The following is a 20547-nucleotide window of genomic DNA, read 5'->3' as shown; positions in this document are numbered from 1 at the left end:
AATTATCTCACAATGAAAACAAAACTTTCATAAACGCGCGAATCACACCTGACCACGTGCTAGCGACGACAGACATAACGGCAACACTTCAATGCGGTAGTCAAGCTAGTTACAGATGGCACTACTATACTACCCATATTGCCAACAACAATCAACTGAAAATAGTTCGTATTTATTTTGTGGCTCGCTTAAGCCTTATAACATTTATTAAATGCTCATATCTGTGTAAGCAAATAAAAGATTATAAGCACTATACGGAATTAAATACGAATTAACATGAATAAAATGCGTAACTGTATCTGACATATAAAAAGTAGTGGATTGGTGATTCTGATTGACGGGTGACGTTCTTCATTTCATTTTTGTAGTGGTGCCAACATGACTTACAACTGTCAAGTGCAACCTTGTGCCGGCCCACCTATAACATGAATTATATATAAATTCACACATAACAAGAGATGTCACATCGTACTATAATAAAAAACAATAATACAATAATATAACAATGCACTGTTGAGCGCGGCGGAATGAACGGACGGAACAGCTCAGCACCGAGGTTATAAGTTTTTGTTACCACTTTCCAATGTGGCAACACGACCGGACAACGTAGTAGGATACATCTCAGTGTCGAAGGGAAAGGGGCCTTGCTTGGCGCAGGCGCAGTAATACTCGCCTAGCTGTGAGAAGAGATTCAAAGCGTAATCACTGCATGGACTGGTAACAGCCTCTCGCTCAGCTTTGATGGTGGCAAACTGGTGCAATAGAGTTCTCGCGACACGTCCCGGCGAAGAAACAAAAACATTAAATATTCATATTAAAGCATACTCGATTTTTATATTTTCAAATTGTTACCGGTGGTAACAGTGGATACTAGCACGCTTCGCCACTGGTTGTTGTTCTGTTGTAAATATTTGGAGATACCTGTGTAGTTTCATAATCAAGAGGGGGACTCCCTGCTTAGGCCGAGTCAGCCCATCATGTTAGCGGCACAAGCCGAGACTTCCTAAATGGATGTAAATTATTATTATTATTATTATTATTATTCTTTCTTCGTTATGCCCGTTTACAGAGCACGTTGGAACTTGTTAGCCTGATGATGGTTTTCCTTTCTTCTTCTCCTCCCAAAATCTCTTCATGAACTCGCTATGCTGTGGTTCTTTTAGCCTTTTCCTTAAACGTGTGCTTTGCAACCAGAGTCCCAAAAGCCTTGCGATCCCTGATGATATCTTCTGTGATATTAATTTCTTTTAAGTCCTGCTTTATTTCCTCAAACCAGCTTATTTTGATCTTGTTTGAATTAATTATAACAAGCTGTTTTTTTTTTTTTGCATGTCTAGTGTCGCCCATTCTACAGATGTGGCCATAGAATTTCAATCGTCTCCTGCGTACAGTATCGGTGAATTTGTCGATTGCTTTGTACAAATCTAGTTTTCCTTTTGATCCATATACCATTTACATGAACGGGCCATATATTTTCCTCAGAATTTTTCGTTCTTGTTTTTCAATTTCATCAATTTTAGAGTGGCCTCCTAGAGATGTGGTTTCTGAGGCATACAAGGCTTCCGGAAGAACAACAGTCTTGTAATGCCGAAGTTTTGCATTTCGTGACATCACTCTTTTATTGTAGTGGTTCCATGTTATTCGGTATGCTTTCAGGAGTTTGGTGGCCCTTTCTAAATTAGCTTTCCTGTCCAGTCCAGATGGTACAATGATTTCTCCTAGATATTTGAAGGAAGGGACCTGTGTGATTATTCCATAATTTGTCTGTAGCGGGGATCTTTTGATATTCTGGTGTCCATTAGCCATGATATGAGTCTTCTCATATGACATTTGGAGACCTGTCTTTGATGCTATCTCATGCAACTTCTCTATGGCATACCTGGTTTCTTCACTAGTCTTGGTAAAGATAGCTAGATCATCAGCAAAAGCTAAGCACTTCACGTTAATTCTTTGTCCCCGAGTACCAATGTTTATACCTTCGATTTCCTTTCCCCATTCCCTGATGACTTTGTCTAACATTAAGTTAAAAAGGATTGGGGAGAGGCCATCTCCTTGTCGAACTCCTGTATGCACTTCAAAAGGCTGATAGTTCACCTAGAAACTTCACTTGAGATGTTGTGTCTGTGAGAGTCTGGCGGATTAATTCTGTTGTCTTCTTGTCCACACTGAGCTCTCCTAGAATGTCCACAACAGTTTGTCTATCGATAGAGTCATACGCTTTCTTAAAGTCCACAAAGGTGACAAATGTGGTGGTACTGCGGCGTATCCTTAATATCGTCTTCAGAATCCAAATTTGCTCAGAACACAATCTACCTTTTCTGAAGCCTGCTTGGTATTCACCAATCAAATGATCTGTTTGTTGTTCTACTCTGTTTAATAGCGCTTTAGATAGAACCTTGTATATAACTGGTAAAAGGATATGCCTCTGTAGTTGTTGCGGTCCGCTCGATCGCCTTTCTTATGTAACGGATGGATAATGGCATTCTTCCAGTCCTTTGGAATCATCATGGTCTCCCATATTTCTGTTAAGAGCGTATGAATTCTTCTGATGAGGTCATCTCCTCCTATTTTCAACATTTCTGCAGTTATGCCATCGTTCCCAGGGGCTTTATTATTTTTGAGCGATTGGATTATCTCTTTTATTTCTTGAGTTGTTGGGGGTTGTGAGTCTGGGTTTGGTGGAGGTTTTTCAAACTGTAGTCTTTCAATTGGTGGATCGCAGTTCAGTAGATTTTGGAAATAGTAAGCCAGTATCTTGCTGTTCTCTTTACTGTTTTTCTCTAGTGATCCGTTAGTTCGACGAAAACTTAATGTTGGTGGTTTGTACCCTGATACGTCCTCACGAAATGTCTTGTAGAAACTCCGAGTGTTGTTTTTCTGGAAATCCTGCTCTATCTCTGCGAGTCTGTTTTTCTCGTATGTACGTTTTTCGCGGCGGATTGTTTTTGAGGTCAGTTTTTGAGTCTTAAGGAAATTCTGCCATCTGCCGAGTGTTCTATGTCCATTCCATTGATTCCATGCTTTGATTCTCTCATTGATAGCGTCATCACAGGTTGTGTTCCACCATCTGTGTTTACGTTTCCTGGGAGGCTGTCCGAATTTCATTGCTGATGACTGTAATGTGTTGCGATTATCTGGCCATACCTTAGGATCTTGATCGTGTATGTCACGTACGAAAACGTCAGCGTTCTTCCTCAGGCAGTCCGGATCCACTCTTGGAAATTGGCTGCCTTTAGGTCTGGATCTGTTTGGTTGGAACCTAACCTTGATTTGCGTAAGGTAGTGATCTGAATCGACAACTCCCTTCCGTACTTTAACATTCTGAATCTCAAGCATATTCTTTACGGAAATAGCAACATGATCAATCTGGAATTCCCCTAGCAATGTGTTAAGTGATCTCCAAGTTTTCTTTTTATGTAAAGGTCTCATAAAGTGCGTGGACATGAGTCTCAGCATGAATGCTGTACAAAAGCTTATTAGACGTTCTCCATTCTTATTAGTCCGCCGATGTGCAGGATGAAGTCCTACGATTGTCTGTATTTCTCTCTGCCAACCTGTGCATTGAAATCCCCTAATAAGATTTTAACGTGATGTTTAGGGATCTTGCTAGTAGTTTCTTCAAGCAGTTCCCAAAAGTCTTCTACTTTCTGTGGATTTTTCTTATTGTCTATGTTAGTGGGGGCATGGGCATTTATCAAGGCATATGCTTTGTTGCTTGATTTCACTGTCAGCACTGAGATTCTTTCGCCTGGTGATGTAAAGTCGATGACTGAATCTAAGATGGTTTTCCTCACTGCAAAGGCCGTCCCAAGTATTGATAAATTCCCTTTAAAATTTATGTCCGGTTTACCCTTAAATATCCTGAAGTTTTCAGAGTCAAAGTGGTTCTCATCTTGGAATCTGGTCTCTTGGATCGCTAGGATTTGAATATCAAATTTGTCCAGGGCGTCAGTCAGTTGCTTAAGCTTTCCCGTTTTCAGCAGGGTGTTGACGTTTATAGTACCAAGGAAGTTCCTTTTTTGGGGCGAAGAGATTTTGAGAAGCTCCGATCCTTTTCTGAAGCATGATGTTCCCGATCCCCCAGAATCCGACGATCGGGAGAAACCGGACCAGCGTCCGGGGCCTGAGGTATTTGCATTGGTAGCGTGTGTTCCATCATGCCAAGGTTACAAGTTGAAAATTCAACTAGTGGTGATCTTTTGGGAAAGATCACGAAAATACAACTCGATTGTTGAGATCGAGAGGTGCCTCGAGATGTTCGTGGCTGTGGGCAGGCATTTCCTCCTAACCCAAAAGGTTATGGTTTTTCCGCCAATACTCGGGTGGCTGATTGCAGTGGTTTCCCACTGGGCGATGGGGTCGCCACAACCCTACGCCAATATTATTATTATTATTATTATTATTACTATTATTATTATTATTATTATTATTATTGTTACCGTGTTTTGTGGTAGTTAAGCATGAAAGAAGGTGCTGGGTGGTGAATAGGTCTCAAGCTACTAAAGAGAAATTAAATTTTAAATTTTAACAAGGTTATATTTTCTTTTCAAAATTAGGTAACAACAAATAGAACAGGTACTTAGTAGCCGAAATACAACTTGAAATGTACAATTACAGGGATTAGAGAATTTGGGCTTCGAGCCCTGAAAACACAATTCTTGAGCAACTAGCTCAACTTTACGATATACCAATTTCAACGAAAGGGGCAGAAGACCCCAATCAAACCCTGGAGCCCTTGCTCCAAATTACACAGCAAAGCCTCCTCGAGGCATACAACTCTCAGTTTTAGAAAAGAGCCACTCGCTCTTAAAGTTAAGCCTCTCCCAGGCCACACCAAACTCAACTTTCAAGTTGTCCTCAAAGGACATATACACAGGGGTAAAATACCCAACCTACTGAGGTCTATTAGGAGAGAAAAGATTAATACATGACCTCTAAAATACAACTTGAGAGGAGGCGAACTTGCACTCCTAATACACTTTGCTTAAGACCTACTTGGCACTAGGCCGTTAATACAAGGGCTAATCCCATACTACGGAGGTGACTTAATGGCAATTTACATTACATTACGGGAGAATTGGTTGAGAAAAATAAGTTCACCTCAAGACTATGTGAGTGGGAACTCGAGAGGGTTAGCACTCTCTATCCCATAATGTAGCTTTACAAGAGAATAGAAGAAAAGAGTAGTTACATTTTAGGAAAAGGTTACATGATGGAAAACGCTTCGAACCCGCCGCGAGAGTTAAACTGCCGACCTAGCAAGAAAAGAAGATATTAATAGGCCATTACCTGGTAGTAGATCGCTGCCGAGGAAAGAGGCGCTTCCCGCCTCCTGCTATGCACTTAATACACTGAAAGATGGAACAGAAGTGGCCTGGAGACCCTAAAATCAGCAGTTTATATCCTCTCGCGGAAGATTCTAGGCGTTAGGGGAAAGAAAACACCCTCCCACAAAATCTTTATTGGTTCGGGAAAAGAAACCCCTACATAGAGGAAAAAGAAACACATTATTGGTGGAAAATTAATTAAAGAAATTCGGGATTGGCTAGATCCAAACTAAGGGGAAAAAGAGGGGTATACAGCCAACTTAAACAATGACAGAAGGAAATTTAACAAAGAACAAACTCTTGAAATAAAAATTTCTCCAACAAAATAGTTCTTTGACTCCGCACTAGGTCGCACTATTGTTGATCTTCAGTAGTGTCCTCTAGAAGAGAAAGTTCACACTTCTCAATACAAGCAAAACAAAAGTACGTCGAAAATGACACAGTTCACAAACTCAAAATTTTCCAGGTAGTGACATCTTCTGAGAAATTTGGAAATTAAGACCGTAGATACAGTTCAGACTTCCTCCAGAAGAGGAGTTTTAACTGGCGCAACTTTTAAATAAACGGTGTGGAGGTGTATCGCCCGGTACAATTATTATTATTATTATTATTATTATTATTATTATTATTTCGTATGGTTATTATCAGTCTGGTGCGGTTCTTGTATGGCAGCCGTCCGAAGACGTTGAGAAGCGTCTGCCGTGTATAGGAATCTGCGAGTTATTATGGAGGAAGACAGTGTTTTGTGTGGTGAATGATTTTCAGGGATGTTCAGGAGAGCACGAACACCCCCGCCAGGAATCGAAACCGCGGTCCTCTGACCTGAAGGCGACTGCGCCTACCATTCAATGCAGGAGTCCTGTGGGGGTGAGCCGCAAGCACCTATTTAACTACATCTAACCATCCTGCAATCTTAAATTCTTGACAGTACCAGAAACCGAACCCGTGCCTCTCCGAACCGTTACACTATGGAGCTGGAGAAAATTAAGTGAATAAATTTTAAACTTTTGACGTGTCACTCCGCAGGGCTGTATTCACTGGTATTGCTGGACAACGCAAGGATTCAAATAAATACCACGCAACCTCTCCGCGCGGGGGCCTCGTAACTCCGAGCGCGACCTCAGAACATTTCAGAGCGACGATCCATGTAAAAGAGTTGTCTCCTTTAGTTCGGAAATAAACAGACTGACGGAGCTCGTCAACACAAATCAAGTTTGACTCCATTCGTCTCTGCGCGACGTCGAAACGCGCATTGCCTTAAATGGGCGGCCATCTTGTGCTGACGTCATGCAGAGTGACGCTTCTATTTAAAATGATAGACATATGAACCATTCTTGTATATGTCATAGATTTTGGGCTACAAAAGAAGCATCAGCTATGACAACTATGTGGCAGTCTGAGGGGCATTCCCGTTGTCTGAGTGCAAAGGAAAACAAAGTTGAAGGCAAATCAATTTAAAACAAATCACATAAAAATTAAGTGATTGAAAGGGAAAATCCTCAGAACGATAAGTCAATTCGCGTAACGGACAACACATTTGGCACTAAACCTGAAGATATCTACACAATTTGTCCTTATGCCATTTCGTCGTATGTCGATCCCTTATGCATTAGATAGAGATGCATTTATCGGATTTTAAGACAATTTTGGACATTTTTCTTAATTAATTGTACTGTTTGGCACTTACAAGACTGATAGAATCACGAAATTCGTCAAGCTCATTGACACACCCATAGGTCAATCTCAAGCCAAATTGCATTATTCTAACTGCTGTGTGAGTACGGAAAAACAATAGGAATATGTGGAAACTGTACTCAAATTTCAGACTAATTTAAGTTTATAAACTAATCTAAGGGCTACTCGATGGAGATACGACAAAACGTCAACTATAATTGTAGATCGATACGCCTACCAAGTTTCAAGACTGTAGCTGTCTATAACGTGACTAAAATAATTTCTCAACTTGTGAAAAACGTACGAAATTTGCCCCAGATCGAAACGCTTTCTTATATCACTACTGTAAATCGGCAATATACAAGAAAATATCCTAGGACCAAACATATAGGCCACTAAAAGGGCGGTGCGATGGCGCAGTCCGTTTGTCGATGCGACATACCATTTCGCTACAGTATTTTCGAAATGACCACTTCTAATGCAGAGCAACTGGGATTTTTGGGGAGGATCCCCCAACGAGCAAAACCGAGTATACAGTATATAAAGCCAGAAGGCTAACTGACTGACTCACTGACATTAATGTTTACCCACTTCCAGATGAGCTAGAAACTTAAAGTTTGGCAAACAGATAGCTATTTGCTTGTAACCTAAGGAAAAATTCCAAAGAATTCTAAAACTTAATTCTGAGCCCCCCCCCAAAGAAAAACGGCGGTCGTAATGGTCCAGGTGCGCTAGAAAATTGAAATATGGGAAAATTATAACTCTTGGACATTAACCCACGAAAATATTCCCAAAGTTACATTTTTTAACTTTTTACTCCCGAAATATCGAAATATTGAGACAATTTTAACGACAGTGGAGACAAGTCGTTCTGATGTATTTTATGGCTAAACGTTAAGTCGTATCACAAAACGGACAAGACATTCTGCACCCATCACAAATAGATCTACAACTTTGGTCCTATAACAAGTTGTCGTATTTCGACCCCTTCTACCTTAGATAGAGTTATATTTTCTGATTCAGTCTTATGCGAGCAAGCGACAAGTGCAGACTTGTGGAGAGTGGAATGCGGTGAGACATAGTAGGAGTAGAGCAATACCGGGCGGCTATCGGGAGCTGGTTGAGAAGGTGGAAGGTAACTACGGGGAGGACGGCAAACAAGGATGGAAAAGGGAAGATTGGAGAGGTGATACTGGTAGCGGCAGTAATAGCGGTGCTGCTGGTGATTGGCGGAGGGGGGGCGTGGAATTGAACCCCGGTCCGAACGGCAACTTGAACTGGGAAGATATAGAGAAGATACGGGAGGTGGTGAATGGAGAGTTAAAGGAGCAAATCAACCCGGATAAGGAAATGGAGAAGTTGGATGCTTTGAACAAGGGGCAGGAGGAACACAGAGACTGGATGAAAATGCTTAAAGTAGAGGAGGAGACCAAGTCAGGAAGTCACGGGAAAGAGATTCAGGGGCTAAGAGAAAAAGTTAAAAGTCTTGAAAAGGATGTTGTGTCATTGAAGAGAGAGTCAGCGATCATAAGCCAGGATAGGATGAAGGAATGTCTTTTCATATATGGAGTGCGGGAAGAAGGGTCAGAATAGAAGATAGATATAATATATGAAGTCGTCGACATTGTACAAAACAAAATGAAAATTAACTTTAGTGAGGTATATATAGGCGACGTGGTAAGAGTAGGGAAAGTGAAGGGTAGTAGACCTATAAACGTGCAACTGATATCCACAATAATGGCGGATATATTAGTAAAAAAAACTCGAGCAATCTGCAAGGAAAGAAAATTTGGACCAAGAGAGACATGGGGCGAGAAGGCAGCGAGATCCTTAGAATCCTGAAGAGATATCAAGGGAGAGCAAGAGCGCAAGGGCTGAAGGCGTTTATTAGTGGGCAACGGCTGTTGGTGTCAAATGGAAATTGGAGACGTTCCTGGACTGTAGCAGAGTTGAAAGTTATGGAAGAACATCTTAAAGAAGAGGACCCGGGCACAAGGCAAGATTGAAGACAGGCGGCAGGTCAAGAGGAGTGAAGGATCGAGCAAGAAATGAATCCAATGAAGGGAACTAAACACAAGATCCCAGGAGGCAGGGGTGGTGGGCGACACCCTAGAAAAATCTAATTCAGAATTAAAGGGACATGGACAAAATAATGAAGGAAATGGAATGAAGGACGATAAAAATGGGAGAGACACGCTATTGAAGGGAAGAAGTAGGAGTTTAAAAATTTTGTGGGGCAAGAAATATAAGGGCACGGAGGAAAAAGGGAAGAGAGAACGCCCTAAATCGACAAAATATTAAGGAAGGGAGGCCGAAGGAGAAATACTAATGATTACGAGAAGTAAAAATAAAGAAGCTAATGGAGGAGGAAGAGAGGGCAGGTTATAACTAGAGTGGAAAATAGGATTTGTAAATATCGAAGGTCTATTAAACAAAGTAAATAATACCGAGGTGATAAAAGTAGTTGAAAGTTTTGATATTGTAGCATTACTAGAGACTTGGATACAACTGGGTACGGAGATAACTTGGGGGGTCCACTGTTAAATGTAAGGCAAGAAAAAACAAGAGGGGAAGGGGAGATCAGCTGGAGGAATAGTGGTGTTAAAGAAGAAATCAAGGATTTGGTAGAGGAAATTGATAATGATCTAGATGAAGTGTTATGGTTAAGATTTAATATAGGAGGGGAGGAGGGAAAGGAAAGAAAGATATGTATAACGTGTGTTTATTGGCACCCCAAGAGATCTCCGTACGCTAATGATAACCTTTTGGAGGAGCTACTCTTAGAAGTCAGTATCATCAGGGGGAGGTTCGAAGAAGATGGAATATTATTACTTGGCGACTGGAACGCCAGGATAGGGGAATTATGCCCAATGTTTTGCAAAGAACAGGAAGTGGATTTAAGGGTAGAAAGAAAAAGCAAAGATAAGGAAAGGAACAGTTATGGAGGGATATTAATGGAGTTTTGCGAAGCAGGAAAGTTCTATATCCTAAAAGCCTTCTGGGAGGGAGAAAAAGAAGGGAAATTGACATATATCGCAGCTAATGAGGGAAGTGTGATCGACCTAGTGTTGTGTTCGAGCGATATCCTAGGGAAAGTCAGAAGGATAGAAATTGTAGATTGATAGAATCACACCATGCGCCGATAGGGGTGTGGATAGAAAGGAATATAGGGGAAGAAAGGGCAGGGCATAAAACTAGTGAAGAGAGGGGCAAGAGCTAATATAAGTATAGATGGACCGAGAGAACATACAATAACACACAGATTGTACTGTCTCTGACATCCCTGCATCTCATATACCACACACAACAATATGTTACATTACAATAACACGCAAACTCCCATACTCCCACCCAACCTCTTCGGAAGGTCTGCCATACAAGGGCCACACCAGGCTACAGCTCATTCCATAATAAAGGAACAGGAAAGGAAAGGTTATTCCACTGAAGCTCAACTTGTAGGATTCCAGCAAGATATAGCAAATATCTTGGATTCAGGAGGTCAAATAGACTGTATCGCGATTGACCTGTCTAAAGCATTTGATAGGGTGGATCATGGGAGACTACTGGCAAAAATGAGTGCAATTGGACTAGACAAAAGAGTGACTGAATGGGTTGCTATATTTCTAGAAAATAGATCTCAGAGAATTAGAGTAGGTGAAGCTTTATCTGTCCCTGTAATAATTAAGAGGGGAATTCCTCAAGGCAGTATTATCGGACCTTTATGTTTTCTTATATATATAAATGATATGAGTAAAGGAGTTGAATCAGAGGTAAGGCTTTTTGCGGATGATGTTATTCTCTATCGCATGCTTAGGATCATAAGGGCGTATCTACATTTTTGTCATTTTGCGAAAATCAGGACTATCACTACACAATTTATTTAAACCTTTGACGATTACCGGACTGTTAGTATCCTCCCTGTACTAGGAAAAGTACTGGAAAAACTAGTACACAAACAAATGACAGACTATCTCTTACATCATAACTTACTCGACAGATATCAATCAGGGTTCAGATCGAATTACAGTACCAACGCAGCATTGGTAAAAGTAACTAACAATATTCAGCTAGCAATGGATAACGGACAAATGACAATTCTAATTCTTCTCGACCTTACAAAAGCATTTGACTGCATAGACAAAGACATTTTACTAGCCAAATTAGAAAGGATGAAATGTTCTAATAATGTATTATGCTGGGTACGTTCCTATCTCAGCGGACGTAAACAATGTGTGTCATTGGGAGACAATATGTCTAGATGGCTAAATACTGAGATGGGGGTAGCACAGGGTGGGGTGTTATCGCCGCTTCTGTTCTCTCTATACATGAATGACCTATCAGAACAACTGACGAACTGTAAATATCACTTATATGCTGACGATATCCAATTGTATATTCATACCAAGCCGAATGACATACAAGAAGCAACCATGAAATTAAACGAAGACCTATTTAACATTAACGAATGGACTAGTAGCCACTGCCTGAAGGTAAACCCATTAAAATCTCAAGCCATCATAATAGGATCTAAAAAAGCGCATGCCAAGTTAGAAAGTATCAATATACCGGTTATCAAGATCAATGAAACACCTATAACACTGAAAGACTCCGTTAAGAACCTTGGAATAATTTTTGATAAGTATTTAAGTTGGTCAGAGCACGTAACAAAAATTTGTCAACGTGTATTCGGCTCATTACACTCACTGCACAAACTGAGGGACTTTCTTCCTGTCAAAACCAGGAAACCGCTCGTTCAAGGATTAATTCTACCAATATTTGATTATGGTGACATAGTCTATAATAACATAAGTTATTCACTTGGTTCCAAACTTCAACGGGCGCATAATGCCTGCATTCGATTCATTCTAAATGTTCCGCTCCATTCCCACATCAGCCCATTCCTCCATCAGCTGTCCTGGTTAAGATTATGCGATAGACGCAAGCACCATGCTGTTTCTCTTCTGCACAAAATACTACGAACAGGTAAACCAGACTACCTGAGAATAGATTTTTTTTTGCTAGGGGCTTTACGTCGCACCGACACAGATAGGTCTTATGGCGACTATGGGATAGGAAAGGCTTAGGAGTTGGAAGGAAGCGGCCGTGGCCTTAATTAAGGTACAGCCCCAGCATTTGCCTGGTGTGAAAATGGGAAACCACGGAAAACCATTTTCAGGGCTGCCGATAATGGGATTCGAACCTACTATCTCCCGGATGCAAGCTCACACCCGCGTGCCTCTACGCGCACGGCCAACTCGCCCGGTGAGAATAGATTTTAGCTACCTCTCTCCCTCAGGCAGAACACCCGCAAGGTCATCAATACGATCCCTGTTGTCCATCCCCATTCACCACAGTAGGATGTATAACAACTCATTTGTACCAGGGACCATACGTTCCTGGAATTCCCTCCCGGCTGAAATTAGAGACATAAGCAACCTAAAGGTATTCAAAAGAATGTGTTGGAACTTTTATCTACAATCAGAATAATTTACTCCAAGAAGTACCCTCAAATGTTAGATTAAGTCAAATGAATAAAATGTAAATGTAAGATTAGTGACATTGACAATTTTCGAGGTATAGTTTTAATAATAGTAAATACTATAAATTCATTTTAAAATGTTAAAAACAAATTATTAAATTACATTTCACGTTAATTTTAAATTATATTAAACTTATTTTTAATTTTAAGTAGTTATAATGTTCTGTTTACACAGGTGTACAATTATATGGTTTGGCATAATAGCAGGCTTCATAGCCTGAGCCCCGCCATGTACAGAAAGACATTAATAAATAAATAAATACAAGATAAGTACCAGCACATGATGATGCAATTAAATGGTTTCATTTAGGTTTGAATTAAGCAAAAAAGCAAGTAATTCAAAACAAGTTCGAATAATATTGTTCCTAACTTTATTTTAAAATTCTTTTCCCTGACATACGCCCTTTTGTTATTCACAGTTTTCAATGAGTCAAGTGGCGTAAGTACTTGTCTGATACTTTAAAACTTAAAATAACAGCAAAGCATAAGTCGAACTGTCCAAGATAAATGAAATAATAATAATAATAATAATAATAATAATAATAATAATAATAATAATAATAATAATAATAATAATAATAATAATAATAATTTATTTATTTATTTATTTATTTATTTATTTATTAATGCCTTTTTTCAGTGGCGAAGTTAGGGCTCGAGGCCCTCTCTTCCACTTAACCACATACTAAACAAAACCATACATAAAGTTATGAGATATTTAAAATAGTTAAAACCAAACAAAAAATTTATTGTTACGATATAGTAACGTGATCATTACATTATTAACACAACCCTGACAGAAAACTTGCGTTTTACATGAAAATATGCCTAATAAACTCAATACGTTTGTGGTACAGAACAGTCCAAAGTTACAACAGAACATCTATACAATATTATATCTAGACTATGCTAAATTCAGACTGATAATAAGACTAATAGTTACTACATTAAACTTTGATAAATATGTAGATCATTGCTGATTTAAAGCATAACAAAAACTACACTAAAGCAATATGCCTAATAAGGTAGACCAATTTTGAATATTTTTCATATTGCTAATAAAAAACGGCACTGACATAACATTGATGAAATCCGTAAGCAATAACTGCAAGAATCAATAAAGAGAAATGATACTCATTAATTGCCAACGTCATCTAGATCATTGTCACTCTCTTGGCTTGTGGTGACTGACTTCAGGGACATATAAAATTTATGATCCTGGGATTTAATAATACCTTGATGGCAAAGTTCTTGTAAATCTTTTAACTTTCCAACCGAAATTGGAAGAGGTTGTGAATAGATCCTCTCTAAGACTGTTACAGTTCTGTTTCCTCCTAAGTGCATTTTGTAGAATTTTTCATGCATGTTGTACTTGAAGTAAACATATTTGGGATCCTCTTTCAAGTACTTCAACCACACAATTTTCATCTATCTTACTTTAGACCACTAACATCTACTGTTGTATTGTTTATAGGGGCCTACTTTACTTTTCTAAAATCAAATAAATCATCTTGTGACATTTCTTCTACTTCGTAAGGTGATTTTCTTGCTAGGCGGATGACTGTATTCCAACCAGATGGCTCAAATATGTGAACACTCTTCTTCTTTTTTTCGATCATACAATGTACCGAATCTGTGTGTGGCCTGGAGTAAGATATTTGTGGTTGATTTCAGGTATATTTAATTGTTTTACAGCAAGGAGACACATATACGCATTCGTATTTTGGCCACTGCACGTATCTGTATAAAAACAATCTCTTTGCCATTTGCATTTTGAGTAAGAATCTTATACACACATGATGCTATTTCAGATGACCCTCTCTTAGCTATAGTCTCATTCCACGTGAACAGACAGCACTGTTTGCAATTCCATTTAACACTGTTAGGCTGTAGAAAGCAAGTCTTCTTTTGTAAAACAATGCTTGGGCATTTGTATGTGGATAGTACAGTACAGCTTGTAAATCAAATTCAATGAGTAGCCACTCACCTTTGCATCATCATAATCACATTTCTTAAATCACCCATATTTTCTTCAGTGCTTGACAACGCATTACGGCATTCCAAATGGGGTAACTTGGAACACAACCAGCCACACACATATGCATGTGCATGTTCCTTAATGAAATAAAAACCCACAGATCACACCTAAAACAACACATCGGTATTGTAGGTTAACTGCTGCACTAATACAATAAAATAAGCTTATTATAATATTTTAAGCCAGTTAAAATATGGGGCGCGCAGGCCAGAAGTTTAGAAACTAGGCCTTCTATTAAAATATATTTGTAACTGGAAGAATATATATGCAAACACAGTATTTACTTACATTTTCCTGTCACGAGGGAAGCGGAAAAAGGACCGCGAATCATTCTGCACTTCATAGTTATTGCAGCCAAACGCAGCACGTATCTTTCCACTCATATTGACAGGAGATATAAAGGAATGACACACGCTACTATTTACTTATGTCAACTTAATACAAACGCATAAATAACCCCGAAAAACTTCACAAACAAATACACGTGCTCTTATGACAGAATCAGTAACTCTCAGGTCACTCCGCTAGATTGAGATCTAATCGCTGTCCCTCGATATTTCGCAGTGTCGCGTATTATCTCTACTGTAATTGCTAATATACTTTGCTAATTTGTGTGGCTCATATTTTAGACTCACCTTCTTCATTGATAGTATTATTCTAGTTTTAAAACACTATCAAGTATTTAATTACTCTTATAGTGCTCGAAAATAGAGAAACTAATTCACCTCACGGTGATATGCTTAACACACGCTAATCACACAGGTTTCCATAGAAAATAAACGAAATAATAGTTAGAGTGAAAATGGTGTATCAGGTGTTACGCCATTTTGTTCCTAAAGTATGTGCCTCATATCTTACGTGTTTGTGAGTAACAAATGGGTGTATACTGATACGCCCTTTTGTTATTTACTAAAACAAATCTCTTGATGACTTACGCCATACAAAATTTAAAAACTAGCATAGTTAGAGATACGCCGTTCTGTTACTCAAATACAGCATTCTTTTCGCATTGCAATGATATCATAACCTCAAAATGTCAAAAATTGTAGATACGCCCTTATGATCCTAAGCATGCGCTATAGAGTAATAAATAAGTTACAAGATTGTGAGCAACTGCAACGTGACCTCGAAAATGTTGTGAGATGGACAGCAGGCAATGGTATGTTGATAAACGGGGTTAAAAGTCAGGTTGTGAGTTTCGCAAATAGGAAAAGTCCTCTCAGTTTTAATTACTGCGTTGATGGGGTGAAAGTTCCTTTTGGGGATTGTACCGGGCGGTACACCTCTACTCTGTTTATTTAAAAGTTGCGCCAGTTGAAACTCCTCTGCTGGAGGAAGTCTGAACTTTATTTACCCTATTAATTCTCTACTTTCTCAGAAGATGTCACCACGTGGAAAACTTTGAGTTTTTGAACTGTGTCATTTTTGATGTGTTTTTGTTTCGCTTGAAGTAAGAAGTGCGAACTTTCTCTTCTAGAGGACACTACTGAAGATCAACAATAGTGCGACCTAGCGCGGAGTCAAAGAACTATTTTGTTGGAGAAAGTTTTATCTCAAATGTTTGTTCTTTGTTAAATTTCTTTCTGTTATTGTTTAAGTTGGCTGTATACCCCTCTCTTTCCCCTTGTTTTAGATTTATCCAATCCCGAATTTCTTTGAGTAATTTCTGTCCAATCTTGTGTATCTTCCCCCAACTTGAATCTGCTGCGGGATCCTATCCAATAAAAAATTTGAGGGAGGGTGTTTTCTTTCCCCTAACGCCTAGAATCTTCCGCGAGAGGATATAAACTGCTGATTTTAGGGTCTCCAGGCCACTTTTGTTCCATCTCTCAGTGTGTAAAGTACATAGCAGGAGGCGGGAAGCGCCTCTTTCTTCACCAGCTGTTCAACTCCAGGTAATGGCCTCTTAATAACATATTTTCTTGCTAGAGTCGGCAGTTTAACTCTCGCGGCGGGTTCTAGGCCTTCCACCATGTAACTTTCCTTTAAAATGTAAAAACAACTGGTATCTGTTCTATCTTTTAAAGCTACATCCTGGGATAGAGAGTGCTAACCCTCTCGAGCTCCCACTCATATTGTTTTGAGGTGAACTTATTTTCTCAACCTATTCTTCCGTAATGTAATGTAAATTGTCATGTTCTTAAGTCACCTCGGTAGTATGGGATTAGCCCTTGTATTAACAGCCTAGTGCCAAGTAGGTCTTAAGCAAAGTGTATTAGGAGTGCAAGTTCGCCTCCTCTCAAATTGTATTTTAGAGGTCATGTATTAACCTTCTTTTCATTTGATAGACCTCAGTAGGTTGGGTATTTTACCCCTGTTTTTATGTCCGTTGAAGACGGTTGGAGGTAGAGTTTGGTGTAGCCTTTGAGAGGCTTAAATTTTGAGAGCGTGGGGCTCTTTTGAAAATCGAGTGTCATATGCCTCGTGGAGGCTTTTCAGTGTAATTTGGAGCCAGGGGCTCCTAGGTATGAATGGGGATTTCTGCCCCTCTGTTAAATCTTGTGTTTGGGGTAAAACTGAGCTGATTGCTGAAGTCAGGGCGCGAAGCCCAAAACCTGTAAATTTTGTAACTACCCCTTTTGCCACTTTGTACCTGCCATGTTTGTTATTGTTTTGTTTTTGAAAAGAAAATATAACCTTGTTAAATTTTAAAATTAATTTCACTTTAGTAGTTTGAGACCTATTCACCACCCAGCTCCTTCTTTCACGCATAACTACCACAAAACCGCGGTAACAAGTGGTAGCAGAGCGTGGTTGAATGGGTCTCAATTTAGCCCCTTTTGACGGCTAGACATTGTTTTGATCCGAACTCTAACCATTTTCTCAGTTGCTGGAATTTTTTTTGAGTTTTTCAAAATTTTTCTGTCATCATGCCTGGCCCTCGTGATGTTCTCCTCCTTAACTATTTGCGCAAAGAGGAGTTGATCTATGAATTAACTATCAGAAATGTGCAATCTGGAGGCACGGTTGCAATCGACACAAACAAGCTTAGAGAGTCCCTTGATTTGCCCATTTCCATCCCCAATTTGGGAGAGAAAGAAATTGATGACTCTCTTTCCACGATCGTCGAGAATATTACTGGGCTAGCATCTGTAGTCAGCTTTTTTGATGAAAATGATCCGTCTCCTAACCAAATTAAGCGTGTGCAAGGCAGATTATATCACTTTTCAAATAGAGTTAATGATCTGTTGTCTCTGAAGGTGAATGACGTTCAGAGGAAGCAAGCTAATACGCTCCTTGAAACTATTTCTGAATTGTCTAATAAGGTCACTCAATTGCTAACCGGCGAAGTTCCTCCCAAAACTGATCCACCCGCCACGGTGAATGTAGGTAGTGATGAAGAGCCTCCTCAGGGAGAAGGCAATAGAATAACCGTCGCTGCTCAAACTATCTCTGCCCCATTGGACAACGAGTCTGAACGCCGTGCATCATTGAGTAACATCCGTTCTGAATTAACTTCGTTGCCATTGAAACCTTTGCCTACTATGTCACCCGGGTTCAGCAGCTTGCCTCATCCATTGGCAATGTTGCTAAGAGGTATCTCTAAGTTTTCCGTCAACACCACCAGTGAAGTTATTTCTTTTTTACGGTTTTTAGTTGAATTTCAGGATCATGCCCTTGTTTTTTCTCTTTCGCCATGTCAAATTTTGCAAATTATCTACCCTTACGCAATTGGTATTCTTTCGGATAAAATAGTAAGAGCCATAGCTGAACAGTCATCTATCGAAGATTTCCATGCACATTTGCTTGCAAATTTTATTCCTGCCCGCGCGAGGTCATCTCTGATTCAGAAGTACTATTATCGTGTACAGCGTTTGGATGAAAACTTGGCTGATTTCATACAGGACATTAAGTTTTATACTAGGGTGTTTGCCCTTCATTTTCCGGAAGATCAGATTGTACAGGCTATTGTAGAGGGAATTTCACCTCCCTATAGGTCATATTTGTGTTTCGCGGCGTGCCCGCAAACTTTCTCTGAACTTGAAGCATTGGCCGTCTCAGCGGAAGGAGTTAGATACGCCGATTCTTTGCGTGTCGCGAAAGAACCCCCGCCTTCCTTTGGTAATACTCGGCCTCCACCTCGCCGACCAGTCAATCCCCGTAAATGTTATGCTTGCGGGTCGCCTGACCATCTGCGCGACAAGTGTCCACTGATCAAGTCAAGTGGGACAAGGAATGGAGCAGGGTCATCACAAGGCTGTTTTAAGTGCGGGGCCTTCTCACATATCGCCAAGAATTGCCCAAACTCAAATAGCACCCCCTCCTGCTCAACTTCTGGTGCAAATTCCAGCTATGCCAATAATAAAAAGTGACTAGTGGCGTCGGCTGAGTCGACTAATCCATCTCCCCGAGACTCAGCCCCTAGTAAACAGGTTGTAAATGCAGAGAACGATCAGCCTTCGAATTCATCTTTTGAATGCCCTAAAGAATGTCTGAGGATTGCGGCGGATATCCCCGCACCGGTTCCTTTACTTAAGATTGAGTTAAATAACGAGCCTATAACAGCTCTCTTAGATTCAGGCAGTATTTGTTCGATTATTTCGGCTGAATGGTATTCTAAATTGAAATCTGTTTGTAAACTACCTGACTATGTCTCATCTCCTATTCAATATGTTTCGGCTAATTCATCTCCATTAGAAATTCTAGGTTTCGTACTGGTCAAAATTCGTATTTTTAAGTTTACATGGAAAATTAAACTGTTGGTGGCTAAGCACTTGTCTTGCCCCATCATACTGGGAGCTGACTTTATTTCTCACACTGGTCTTGTGCTCGATCTTCAGAGTAAGTCGTGCACATTCAAATTTGCGTCCACTTGTAAAATTCCCTTGTTAAAGTGTAATTCTGTGTCATGTTCATCTATTTCGCCTACCCAGGATGAGATGTTGTTAGACCTTAGACATCTACCTGAGGAGCAGGCTGATAGTATTCGTAAATTATGTCAGTCGTTTCCCGAGGTGTTCTCTGATACTCTTGGTGTTACTGACCTTATTGAATACAAAATTGAGGTCACGGATTCGATTCCTGTCCGTTTTCCTCCTTATAGGCTATCTCCACCTAAAATGAAGGCTCTGAAAGAAATTATCGATCAGATGTTGAAGGACGGTATTATTAGGCCCTCTCAGTCAGCGTATTCTTCGCCTATTTTTCTAGTCCCGAAACCCCAAGGAGGCTTCAGGCCTGTCATTGATTACAGGGCTCTCAATCGGAAGGTGGTGTTGCAATCTGTGCCCCTTCCTGACCTCCATTCCTGTTTTTCATGGTTTCGTAAGGCCAAGTTCTTTACCATCTTGGACTTGAATCAGGCTTATAATCAAATTCCCCTTGCCGAAGAGTCTAAACATCTTACAGCGTTTGCCACGGACTGGAATTTATATGAATACAACCGCGTACCTTTCGGGCTCCCCACCGGGGCAGCTGTGCTCACTAGGCTACTAGATAGGGTCTTCTCCGACATCAAATTCGAGTACTTATATCACTACTTAGACGATGTCGTCGTATTTTCAGAGACCTTTGAGGAACATCTAGAACATCTGCGAGAAGTTCTCGATCGCCTTCGTAAGGCTGGGTTAACTGTTAAGTTGTCCAAGGTTGCCTTTGCTAAGCCCTCTATGTCATTCCTAGGGCATATTGTGTCACCCGATGGAGTAGCAGTCGATCATTCTAGAACACAGGCCATCCGTGATTTTCAACCTCCCAAGGACATTAAAGGTATCGCCAGGTTCATCGGTATGGTGAATTTCTTCAGGAAGTTCATTCCTAACTTTGCTAATAGAGCGGCGCCCTTAAACCTTCTACGTAGGAAAGGCATCAAATTTGAGTGGGGACCTTCTCAACAAGCCGCTTTTGAAGACCTTAAATTAGCTCTCTGTAATGCCCCTGTACTTGCTATGCCTGATTTCTCGAAGAAATTCATCGTCCAAACCGACGCGTCGTCGTCGGCGGTAGCTGCAGTCCTTCTTCAAGAGACT

The 20547-nt window shown here is 40.1% G+C and overlaps 2 protein-coding genes across 2 annotated transcripts in view; both read left to right on the top strand.

Moving 5' to 3' along the window:
* Positions 1-20547, top strand: part of LOC136883529 (transient receptor potential channel pyrexia) — a 434219-nt gene that overhangs the window by 290994 nt on the left and 122678 nt on the right. The gene's annotated exons all lie outside the window — the stretch shown is intronic.
* Positions 8807-20547, top strand: part of LOC137502711 (transient receptor potential cation channel subfamily A member 1 homolog) — a 63260-nt gene continuing 51519 nt past the window's right edge. The window contains exon 1 of the mRNA XM_068229709.1: positions 8807-8997. Coding sequence (XP_068085810.1) covers positions 8807-8997 — 191 coding nt within the window. The remainder of the gene's footprint in view (positions 8998-20547) is intronic.

This window comes from Anabrus simplex, chromosome 11 (assembly GCF_040414725.1).
Source record: "Anabrus simplex isolate iqAnaSimp1 chromosome 11, ASM4041472v1, whole genome shotgun sequence".
Lineage (NCBI taxonomy): Eukaryota > Metazoa > Arthropoda > Insecta > Orthoptera > Tettigoniidae > Anabrus > Anabrus simplex.
The sequence above is the reverse complement of the archived record's forward strand: the minus strand, read 5'-3'. Positions and strand labels throughout refer to the sequence as shown.